This window comes from Amia ocellicauda, chromosome 4 (assembly GCF_036373705.1).
Source record: "Amia ocellicauda isolate fAmiCal2 chromosome 4, fAmiCal2.hap1, whole genome shotgun sequence".
NCBI classification, from domain to species: domain Eukaryota; kingdom Metazoa; phylum Chordata; class Actinopteri; order Amiiformes; family Amiidae; genus Amia; species Amia ocellicauda.
In genome coordinates, this window is record NC_089853.1 from 10,060,292 (window position 1) to 10,073,302 (window position 13,011).

General features: G+C 39.2%; 1 protein-coding gene across 1 annotated transcript in view; it reads right to left on the minus strand.

Moving 5' to 3' along the window:
- The window catches only part of abcc8 (ATP-binding cassette, sub-family C (CFTR/MRP), member 8), a 63,009-nt gene that overhangs the window by 42,590 nt on the left and 7,408 nt on the right, over window positions 1-13,011 (minus strand). The window contains exons 5-8 of the mRNA XM_066700952.1: window positions 11,062-11,228; window positions 6,720-6,962; window positions 4,366-4,554; window positions 197-361 (exon numbers count right to left, since the gene is read on the minus strand). Of these exons, the coding sequence (XP_066557049.1) occupies window positions 197-361; window positions 4,366-4,554; window positions 6,720-6,962; window positions 11,062-11,228 (764 nt within the window). The remainder of the gene's footprint in view (window positions 1-196; window positions 362-4,365; window positions 4,555-6,719; window positions 6,963-11,061; window positions 11,229-13,011) is intronic.

Sequence of the window (13,011 nt, forward strand, 5' to 3'; positions counted from 1 at the left end):
GTTTGCTTCTCTTGATTGTTAGGATCATTTTGCTTACATTCCTTCAACTTCTGGCAAACATTTGTCTTTGGAATCACATCCACTGAGAGGCTTGTGCATACTGTTCATGCATGCAGAACACATTACTGTGGAAATATTCTCTTTGGTAGGTTGTGAGAGAGCCACAAGGCCGAGGAATTTTGAAACCCACACTTACTTGTATTGCCCCTCTCAGATTAATCCCTGTTTCGATCGCCACGTAATAAGAAGCCTGAAGGAATGTCCTTTGCAGCAGAAGGGCAAAAAACAGAAGAACAGCCAAGACATATGCATTGGCCAGGAACTCTTGGGAAGAAATGAAATAGACCCCCAGCAGTTTCATCTGTAACACAGCCAGAATGCAAAAGATTAATTCACAAAACTCCAGGACACTTAGGAGGTTTGTAATTTGAAAATGACAATGGGTGTTCGGGGTCCTGAATGGAGTCTAAAAATGGCCTCACTCAGCATAATCATTTTAAACCACAATCATGAGAATGTGAAAGTTCAGAATGAGCACAGGATCGGTTATCTATCCATGTTTTCTCAGAAGAGTGATTCACAAAATCCATGTTGTTTTCTTTAAGGATCCCACTGTAATGGATTTTGTGGCCTGGCAAATTGATATATGCATTGGAATATAACCTAAGAAGCAAGAGAAAAAATGCTCTCTCTAATACCACTTCTTCATACTTTAACATAAATTCCACATTTACCAGGATGAGATTCAACAAGAATTGAAAAAGAAAATGCATGTTAACAGATTAGATCTTTATGAGACTGAATACAAAATTGAAACGGAGAAGAAAAACTTTGCTTATGTGCCAGTTGCAGTGGTAGCTCAGTTGTTTGAGCATGGCCCATGACCCTTTGGCCCAGGAGATGCATTTGGTGCCCTATCTATTGCCATAGCCAAGTAAACAGTTGCCGAATACACTGCTGTGCCTAGCCAGATTCCAGAGTGAGAGGAAAAGAGGTGTTAATTACATGTCAGAGCTCGTAACGTTGGTCTGAAAAGCAATTTTCATCTTGTGTGAGTTTGGTATTAGGGAATTAGAAGGAGCTAACCCAGAGAAGTGCGAATACCGCAGGAATCCTCAGGAGTGGAGTAATTCAATATCCCACTGCAGACCACCGATTGACAGGACACTGCATCAGCCTGGGGTGGTCATTACTGCAGAGATACTAGAGTCCCAGCAAGTCTTACAACCAGAAGCATACATGCTGTTAATTAACCAGTCTTGATGAGATCTCAGAGGGATTATATTTGGTGGCCGGAAAATCTTTACGGTTTGTTCATTGTGCAGATTGTGAGTCAACTAATTAATTGACCAGAAAACAAAAGTGCCTCAGGTGAATATGAGGTGATTTGACCATTTGGAGCTCATTAAGCAATCTTACTGAAGAGCATTATCTAATTCTTTCTTAAGAGGATTGATATGCCATCATCCTTGGAAGAATGTAACAGAGATTCCATCAGTAGCTCGATGATCTCGGAATTCGCTCGAGTTTCTGTTCTGCCCTCTCATCACATTCTTTTCTAAAACTTGGGACATTGAGGTATTGTTTCAATCACACTAAAATTGGTCCCATATTCTAGTGAACATGGTGAAACAGCTGGCTAGTTGTTTAAATTCTGATGTTTGATCACGGACATTGAAAGCATGGGCGTAATTTACGAGGGGTACATATCCCCCAAACTTTTTGAAGTGCGGTAATTCATCCCCCCACTTTCTGAAAGACGGGTGATGACGGTGAATGAAATAATACAATATTAAATATCCAGTGTGAAACTTGCCTGATGTTCTTTTATTGGCTGGTGTACAGTGACTGCTGTATAACTGAGGTGGGGGCTTCCCTTGTGCACATTGAACAAAGAACTTATCCCTGCACTAACGTTTCTATTCCTGAGTCTGACTTAAAATATCGTACATCAACGGGGATAGTGCCACTTTTGAAACAAAAGTCCGGCCTTGGTTGAAAGTAATCACGAAGAAAGAACTGTAAGAACTCAGTTTTCTGGAAAAGGAAGGTGCACAACAGGGTTCAGTGGCGGAGAAATAACTGGCCAAATTTATTGTGAAGAACTAGCTGTTGCCAGGAGCTTTCAGATTGTAATATACTCCACAGCTATTAAAAATTAATCAATTGCCCTATCATTTCCCCCATCAGAACAGTCCAGCCAGCTTCCCCTGCCAGCATGTTTTTGGCTTGTTGTCTTGTTTCACTTCTATAAAATTGCAATGTCACTCCAGGGCTAGTTGCTTTGAAAAGATTATTGTTTCCTTTTTAAGAACAACCCTACTTGCAGCATGACACTACACCACTCACAATATCTACATTGTTGAATAATTATATCCTTTTTCTATAGTTAAATATAATTTCTTAGGCCACTTGCTCCTGTAATTTCGTTTATTTGGCTTAGTCTCTGCTGTATTGAGACTAAAAAGCAGCTTAGTTCAGACACAATGACTGTCTAGGCGATCCTCCCTGCAAAAATAATGTTGGATAAAAATAGATGTAACTTCAGAATTTGATACCAGACCAGCAGATACCGTTTCTATTAATTTTTAATCAGAGATGAAAGGATATTTCACCCCTGAAGTGAATGTGGATGTGTGGAGTGTGATTGAGGTGGTTAGGAATTTGAGTGCAAGCTATTACAGTTTTGGTTGTCCATGGCTAGAGAACTAACCATCCTCAATTTCCACAGCAACAGGTTAGAAATAAAGATATGAAACATTTTCAGATAAGCTGAAGCCTTTACTCGGCAATTCCATAATGGTGTCAATAGTCAGCAATACAGAGAGAGGTGAGGCTGTACACACATGCACAGCAGTACTGAGAGCAACAACAGATGCAAAAGAATAGCATTTTCTCACGACAAACAATTGCTGTCAAACAGACCTTTCTGAGTACATTTCCATCTCTTGGACTGTATGAAGCTGCTCAGACCTAAACACTCATTAATTAATTAATGATTCCTTGAGCTGAATTCTCCATGTAAGGTTATACTGTATGCATAACACAATAATCAATTATGCATTATCATTGTGGCCCATGTTATAGATAGAATAGGGATTATTTTTAACTGCCACAAGCTGTGTCTAAATTGTGTTCTGAAATCCATGTAAAAAAACAAAAAACTACAAATATATATTGATGATTGAAAGATATTTTCAAAACCTATACCTCTAATAAAACCTAAAACATGTCTATTCTTCTGGACATGTTTATTCATACCCTAAGAGGAGATAAATCTGGTAGGTATATAAACAACCTCTTCATCTGAATTTCAGACATAACCATATGCAGTGTTAAAAAACAATTTAGAATATAATTTAAAAGCACAGCAAGTTCAAGTGTGAACACGCCTGCTGTTAACAGTGGGACATTTTTGATTGGAGCTTGTGAAATAGGTGGTGCAAAGTGAAATGCACAATTATTATACTGTCAATGTGGGTAAATACCAGTGCATACAGAGCCAGAATATACATGTATTTCAAATCCTCACAAGCCTCTGTACAGTAAGTCAGCACAGCAAATACATTTTCTGACTGGCTGCCCTTCCCCTGCATGTATGTAAAGCTTGCTGCATCATGGAAATCATCAGCTAAGGCAGTACACCTGATCCTGGCATCCAACTACGCTGGGGATTCTGGTTTTATAGTAAAGGCAACAAGTTATTTTGTGTCTGACCTGCATTCTATTTCAGCATGCAGTGACTAATGTAATCCCTTCAAAGCCTCATCTGAAATGACAGAGGAACCCTCTAACCAAACGGAGCAATTTCACCGCCACAGCAAACAAAATCCCCTGTGCTGTAAAGGGAATTAACTTCAGCTAAATAAATGAGAGTAATTTAAAAAGAAATACATTCTATACATTTAGCCCCAAATTGCACATGCAGTGCATATTTCTGGCACTGAAACATGTCAGTCCAAATGCTGAGGGAAAATAGATGTGAATGGTTTTGCTATAGACATTTCCAGCTGTTGCAAAAAAGCAGAGTGTCATATTTATGCTGAGGGAAGGCATTCTTGTACGCCATAGGCATGACCGTTTCAGTGTGAATTAGCCTCAAGGTTTAGATTTTAATTGCAGCTAAAAGAAGAGTTTGACTGCGGGGAGGACGTGAGGTCAAACTGAAAATAGTTTGTGCAATGTCGCTGTTTTTCTTTGAAAATGCAGTGAAGAAGAAACAATTTTTCAATCCAGGAAAAAAAAAAAAAATGGTAAATTCTCTGTGAAGGCGAGTCTGATATAATATGAAATGGTGGTAACAGGTCCTGCTATTGTATTTCCATTCTGAAAAGAGGTTCTAGAGATAAGAAACGGCAGACGTACTGGAGGGATAATGGTCTTGTTCTCCTTACTGATGTGATGGACGATGCCTGAGATGCACAACGGCCCTGCAAAGCCCAGCAGATCTGCCAGGAAGCGGAAGGTGATGCTGAGAATGAGTGGCCGTCCGAACGCGTGCCGCAGAGCTCCCCAGATTGACTTTGGTCCCTGTGGGTAAGAAGAGCCCTTTTTCTGCCAACATAAAGGGAAACACAAGAGAGGAGGTTTTGTATTGGAAATCACAATCCACTTTATCAGCTTCCATCCAAGAGTTAATCAGTCACTCGCAGTATTACCAGCCAGAGAATTTCTTTCACACACACACACACACACACACACACACACACACACACACACACACACACACACACACACACACACACACACACACACACACACACATACAAGCTATCACTGACATCTGTCGGATGCTGGAGAGGCCAGATCTGTGCTGTGTAAGAAAGACAAATTGCCTAATGCACTGTGCAGTAATCGAATCCGAGGTGCCCTTGTGTTTATTTAGAGTTCTCCCTGAAAATTGAGAGAGTTTTTCTTCTCTCTTAGTGACACCACAACCATACCCTCCAGTCCTGCAGCTGAAATACGGAATCACTGTCTTCCAGGCTGAAGTCAGCTTTCATTTTTTCTCAACTCAGTACACCAGCGTACCTCTGGTAATGACAAACGTAAAACTAAAATTCATTATTGGAGACAATTGCATTCACATTAAATCTCCAGACACACACACACACACACATATATATATACAGCTCTGGAAACAATTAAGAGACCACTCCAAGTTCAGAAATCAGTGTTAAGTGGTCTCTTAATTTTTTCCAGAGCTGTATATTTTGTTTTATAAACGAAATGGACCACTGTGAATACTAACCAGATTTATTTCACACATTTAGCACCTACATCTACAATTAATTTCTATCCAAGGACTTTGTTATTGTTTTCTTCACGAATATGCTTTCTTTATCATCATTGTTATTATCATTGCACATTTGCTGATGTACTGTTGTATACTATCTGAAGAAGTGACTTTTTCTGCATTAGAAACCAGTCAAAGGCTGAAAATAAAGGTCACATTGCATAAAAGAAACAAACATAACACATTTACCTGAAGATTAGAGCATTTAGGAATAATCTTTCCACTGAAATGTATCTACTGGCATGTCCAGTGATGTTCCCATGAAAGAGGAGTTTAACTCCTACCGAGGTTAAAATGTCACTTTGTTCACAGTGAAATGGAAATTGACATTTGTCGAAATGAAGGAAACTGCGCACGTATTCAGAGCTCACTGCACAGTGGAAAATGTTCAACTGTTGAACCCAGTGCAATGCTTACATCTTCCAGTGCATCAATTAGGTTTCCTTAACTTTATTAAAATGATCCAGTGTCTGAAGTGCATTGACCTTTCTGGTAGGGTGGGAAAAGACAAACTGTAAATCAAGCCTGTGTATGATGTTCACACACTAAACAAAGCAAGGATATTATGGATATACAGTGTTCGTATGAGTCAATGCCCAGGGGATGAGAGACTGGTGTTAAGCCAAAAGTAGGGGGTGGACAATGACTCACTATAGTACCATAACAGAGTAGATTAATTACATTTAGCGTTAGCATGACTGGAATTTAAAAGGTAGAGAATGGCATAGATCCCAAGATACATAATCCCAACTGACATAATATAATGATTTAATACAAATTAGTTTGATGTATTTGGGGAACATACACATTCCTCATACACCTATACACAGAAACACAAATCAGAGGGACTTCAGTATCCAGGGCAAGAAACAAGACTGTTGGATTTAATTTGGATAAAAACGATCAAAACAGATCTGCAGAAGATCCTCTAAGGGGTTGTTGCATGCATGTTTTTAGAACAGAAAATGAATAGAGAACATCTGACTTTCAATTTGAACAGGGAACTATGACTAAATTGAGAATATTAGAAACCTTTACCAGTTATTAAGCAAATCCTTTATCTAATTTTATAGTTGTAGTTTTATTTATGTCTCTAGAGAGAGCTGCTAGATTTATTCTAAGGCTTAACTAAGAGCCTGTTAACAACTGAATTACAGCACACAAGAAGAATGCTTAGAGGAGGGTGCAGACACGGCCAAATCTGGAATGCTTTAAATAGGTTATAAACTATTAAATAGATTGACAGTCAGGTCAGTTTAACAACATTATCTCAAAACCAAGCAAAATCAAGCTCATAAATCTTTCTGCACAGTACTGAATGTATATTCTCTTCATTTTAAACAAATGAAGCCTTTGCCGAATAGCAAGCAGCAAGACAATTAAATATCTTAGTGGGAGAGGAACCCACTGTGGGGGGTATTACCTTTTGTGCTTCAAAGGCCTTCCGGAGGCGCAGGTAGTTAGTGAGGGCCCTCATTGTGATGGGCAGCCTGCCGATCCCCTTTAGGTCGATGGGCCGCCTGTGGGCAGAGGTGATGAAAGTATTCATCCACCAGTAGGTGCCCTTAGATAGCAGGTTGACGAAGGGCTGCAGGAAGCGCACGCCCAGGTCCTGCAGGTCTTCTGGAGGCTTGACCTCTGTGGGGTGTTTGAAACACACATAGCGCTGCAAGAAAAGGCCACTCATCATACCAGACACCGCACACTGTGGAAACACCCAGTCAAACCCAACACAAGACAGAGCACTGCAGACACCAAGGGAGATGGCATTCAGAAATCAGTCAAGTTTATCTTGTGAGGAGATGAGGGGAGAGGAGAGAGGATCTGTTCGATATACAAAAGATAGGCAGGTCTTAGAGAATATCTATGATTAAAAGTAGCTACAGAAACGTGGGAGGCACGTAAATTCGATTAATACCAAATCAAAATTCATACGTGGCTGAATGAATGGCAAACAGTTAAAAACTACACTGGAGGAGCTCCAGTAACAGGACAGGCTGCTGTAATTATATACAGCCTCCCTGTGTCTCTCTGAGCTCAGCGGGTCAGCCACCCATGAAACAGTAAATATCAGCCTTCTTTGGCAGCCTTAACTTCTCACATATTCCTTCTATCTTAGTGTAAATATGTAAGAGATGGGCATAATAATGTATCTATGTGTTGAACAGCAGTGCTGACATTCTCCTCAACAACCCCATCTTTCAACAGGACAGTGTTCACTTAATTATTGTTATTTATATATCAGACTGGTTTATTTAGTGAGAGAGATAGTGACTGCATGCATTCAGGCTCTTCGCCAATTGTAACCATCTAACATCTATCACCAGCGCGTGTGAGGTTACATTCATATTTAATGTCTGACGTCAGTTTTTTGGACACCACTGTGCCATTTATCTTCCTCTACTGAAGACGTGATGCTCAGCAAGAACAGTAATTCCAAACAGCCGAGGCAAGGTACAGTTTTTCAACTGTTCAAACATTATTATCATCTGCAGTGCAACTGATGTAATATTAGCAGTTGTAAAGGAAGTAGCAGTAATAGTATTTTCAAAGGTCATGAAATTCCTGAAGTATTTATGTACTCAACTTGGCAGATGTCTTTACCCAAGGTTCCTTTACAAATAGGTTTATAAAAGTTTAATTTAATCAATCAGTAATACTATACTTAGAACATTACACTATATTATAAGAGTGTGTTCGGATGGATACAATGAGTAACACTGGCTTACAAAGAATGAAATGCAAAAACAAAAAAAAGGAAAGATCAATATGACAACAGTGTCCTTAAACAAAAGATGGATACAGCAGGCATGCACATAGGGAGGTATGCTAAATTCAACATTTAAATTCCATGTGAAAGTGAATTTGTGCATTAAAAACAAAAACAAAAAACGTATGGTCGCTTGGGTTGTATATGTATTGATCTCATGTGTAAGTGTATTTTCCAATAGAGGTAAGAGACCATGTGGTGCATTTTGTTCTGCTGCATGGCTTTACGTTTGTCAACTCTGCTATCATTGCACTGATATTTTCTCTGGGTCACTTCATCATTAAACAGGCAGAAACCTGCTGCTTTTGGAGCAGCCCGGACTATTTTTATCTACCAAGCTGTGTGGGATCTAATGGTGTATTTATTCCCAGCTGAAGACTTTAAAAAGGGAAAAACTAGGTTAGCAGTCTGTTTTCTGATGAAGGCAGCACAGCAGAGTCACTGTATTTGTAAGTAACCTTTTTTACTATTTATATAGAGTGAAAATATAAACTACTTTGGGATTCTAGGCAACTTCCCAAAGAAACTGATAAAAATATGTTTAGTATTAAACATATCACTTCAGGTTATAACAACATATCAAGCGATAACAAAGTCATTACTATGATTTAATATGACGTCTTTTGCTTTGAGACAGGTATATGATATTAAACTGTAGGGGTATCTTTTAAAGAGCAAATAAAGGGGATCTGAGAATATAGTGTTATGTATCACCTTAGGTGTTTCTTCAGCAGTTTTAAATAACGTGCTTGTTTTTTAAATTTATTTTCATTGATCCTTTCTTGACCAATATCTAAATAAATAAATTTATTTTATATATTGAAACTTTTCTTGAACATCCAAATTGTAATTTAATACAGCTATTGCAATTAATCTTCATAATCTTTATTAATATTCAAAATCTTTATCCTGAACTGTGATGCTGAATTGCAGTCCCAGAAGGAGAGACCTGACCTTATAACCCACTGTATTCCCTGCCCCATTATAAGGCCAAACAACAGCCTGAACACCCAACCTTAGCCAACAACAAAATGTAGAACCCCTAAAATTCAACATTTGATTGAGATAAATCAGTAGTAAACAAACATAAGCTTAACAAAAGCCTAAGATTACTGAGGACCCTAGACCACACTAATTTGATTGCGAATTTTAATTTCAGTGCATAACAAAGCTCCATTTCTCAAAATAGCTTATAATCAACCTAAATGTAAGCTTTAAATCACTCCTACCTTCATCTGTACTCAAGTACAGCCTAAGATATTTTTCTTAAATATCTATCTTCATTTCACACAGATACAGAAACTTAATTAGATTAAAACTTGAAAAAGCATTCATAATCTTTATTCTGAACTGTAATCGAAGGCGAGACCATCACATTTTCTCAATTGTGTGAATTTTGGAAAAGACACACACTATTAATTAAATCAGTCCTGCCAGAAATACACAACAATGTCAATCAGGAGAAGCTTGGGCTTCTGCAAACCCAAAGTGTGATTCAGGCAGGGAAACACTGCTATAGAAGATGGTTTTGGTTTCGTGTTTCACGTCTCCTCCAAGGGTGAAAATTGATAGCAGTGATCTGGATGTCTTGACCTAAGCCCATCACATCCTAAATCCAGGCAGACAGTATTCAGAGGCATCTGCCCTCTAAACAGCTCATTATATAGTGGCGTATACACTCAGTCCCAAGACAAGCCCTCTGCTGCTTACTTATTGAACACATTATTTTTTTTTAGCAACAGGCCATTATTTTATACTATGTTAAAGAATACCGTGTCCGGGAATAACATTTTAAGAACAGTGTGGGGATGAAAAAAGCAGAAGCAGGGAAATCCTCCATATCCCTCTCAGCAAATCGCACTCTGCAGCTACTTATATAATAATAAAGGTTCAAGAATGTGATACATTTTCCAGTGTGTCAGTATGTGGTGTCTTGACCTGTTCTTTCTGGTTACAATTTCTGATCTAAGCTGGGTTTTACAGAAAGCTTTAAAGCACAGCGTCCTTAGCCAGCCCCCTCAGCTGGGAGATGGAGGTCTCTTTAAACACATGATTTAGAGCACTAGGTCATCACTACCACACAGAACCTGCTCCTGCCATCTAACCTCTGGGGGACATCAGTATTGCTGGGCTCTTGCACTAGCAAAAACATTTGTAAGACGAATGCAAACAATGGAGTCATGTCAGGAAATTCTTTGCAACAATGTATCAGCTTGACTAATTGGATGTATAGAATTCAATAAATGTCTATCAATTGCACATGCATTTCAAAGGCCTGTGTGCTGTGGGGCCTCTGGTTTTCCAATGAACTATTCCAACTGCATGATAGTAATAAATATGACTTGGCTACAGTCTGCATTTGAAATTTTGAATAACATCCGGAGGGAGGAAATGCAATTCCTGTTTAACCATGCAATCTCTGACAAAGTAAAGTACACTCAAAATGCCCTCGATAAAATCTCCCTAGAATAAAATTTTGCAATTTAGAAATACATGAACAACATTCTGGACTATTTAATCCTGCTAATTTACTGAATGTTTACTAAATGCCTTTGTGTGTTGGATTTGCTAATGAAAAACATTTAAAAAACCTTCTCAATGCCACACACCTGAATCTGCAAATATATTCAACATATTAGCCATAAGTATAGATAGTACTGTAAAACAGCAAATCTGTGAAATAAACCTCATGCTCTAACTTTGTTACAATCAGCTTCTTCGCTATGACTCCACTATGCTGTATGAAATCACATGGCTGGAGTTTAACTGATTTGTTACGCAATAACACTAGATAAATGGATGATGCAGAATGATTGCCCATCAGTACATTTAACCTCTACCTTTGAGTTCTGACTTTCCCTTCTGGCTGTGGATCATTCCCCACTGAGGGCCTTTTCCCAGCAGCCCTGTGCCTTTGTTTTGACTGTTGTTTCCTCAGAGCAATACAGAGGAAATTATGGGAGAGACAGATGTGGCGTGGTCCTACGGTACTCACCCTGGCTAGAATGACATTGATCTCCACGGCCAGCAGCATGCCATACAGCGCCACCAGCAGCCCCGTGATGCAGAAGCGCAGCTGGGTCAAACCAATCCCGTGCTCACAGTATTTGGAGAACTTGATGGTTTTGGTGACAAAAGCCAAAATCCAGTAGACCAGCAGAGCTGAGAGAAACAAGCACAAATGTACAGACTTGAACAGCATATTTTCTATGGCACACAACAATGATGGCAGCATCTTGCAAAGAACAGATTGGCACAGATTTGCAACAGACACACCATACCTTTTATTAATATAAAAGTTAATATAGATGTGCCAGCTGACATTATTCCATGATGTACTCAGATGATTAAAAGACAGTACTGATGTGTATTGTACAGGGCTGTTCATTCAATTTAATTTCTGTACTTACTGGATATACTTGGAATAATGATTACAAACCTGGAGAACAGGTACATGTGAAATGGATAGTATGGGATACAGAACAGGGGGTAAGAAGCTTGTCAATTGTCCTGTTTCCCTATGGCAACAGTGCACTGAAGTCACCTATGAAACTGGACAATTAAAATGATATATGTGCCAGAACTAGCCTGGGATGTCTGACATCTTGCCTTTTGATCAATGTTGCACCTTTTGTGAGTCAGAAATAACACAAGATAACTCTGAAATGCATCAAATTCCAATTTCAACAAGAAATGTGTTTTTTATGCTGTTTCATATGTTTCAACATCTGTAGAAGTTGAGGTTTTGTCTTCATACAGCAATGTTAAATATACAGTTAGGTCCATAATATTTGGACAGTGGCACAATTGTCATCATTTTGGCTCTGTACACCATCACAATGGATTTGAAAGGAAATAATCAAGATGTGCTTTAAGTGTAGACTTTCATCTTTAATTTGAGGGTAGTTACATCCACATTGGGTGAACGGTGTAGGAATTACACCCATTTTTATATGTGGTCCCACAATTTTAAGGGCTCAAAAGTATTTGGACAAACTAACATAATCATGAATTAAATTGTGAGTTTCAATACTTGGTTGCAAATCCTTTGCAGTCAATGACTGCCTGAAGTCTGGAACCCATAGACATCACCAGATACTGGGTTTCTTCCCTGGTGATGCTCTGCCAGGCCTGTACTGCAGCTGTCTTTAGTTCCTGCGTGTTCTTGGGGCGTTTTGCCTTCAGTTTTGCCTTCAGCAAGTGAAATGCTGCTCAATTGGATTCAGGTCAGGTGATTGACTTGGCCATTGCAGAACATTTCACTTCTTCGTCTTAAAAAAGTCTTGGGTTGCTTTTGCAGTATGCTTCGTGTCATTGTCCATCTGCACTGTGAAGCGCCGTCCAATGAGTTTTGAAGCATTTGGCTGAATCTGAGCAGATAATATAGCCGTAAACACTTCAGAATTCATCCTGCTGCTTTTGTCAGCATCAATAAATACAAGAGAACCAGTTCCCTTGCCAGCCATACATACCCATCCCATACCACTACCTCCACCATGCTTCACAGGTGAGGTGGTATGCTTTGGGTCATGAGCAGTTCCTTCCCTTCTCCATACTCTTCTCTTCCCATCATTCTGGTATAAGTTGATCTTTGTCTCATCTGTCCATAGGATGTTGTTCCAGACCTGTACAGGGTTCTTTAGATGTGTTTTTGGTCTTCCTGTTTCCTGTTTCCATCTTGTGGTAAACCCTCTGTATTTACTCTGGTGAAGTCTTTTCTTCATTGTTGACTTACTCACAGATACGCCTACCTCCTGGACGGTGTTCTTGATCTGGCCAAATGTTCTGAAGGGGTTTTTCTTCACCAGGGAAAGAATTCTTCTGTCATCCACCACAGTTGTTTTCCATGGTCTTTCGGGCCTTTTGGTGTTCCTGAGCTCACCAGTGCGTTTTTTCTTTTTAAGACTGTACCAAAAAGTTGATTTGGCCACACCTAATGTTTTTG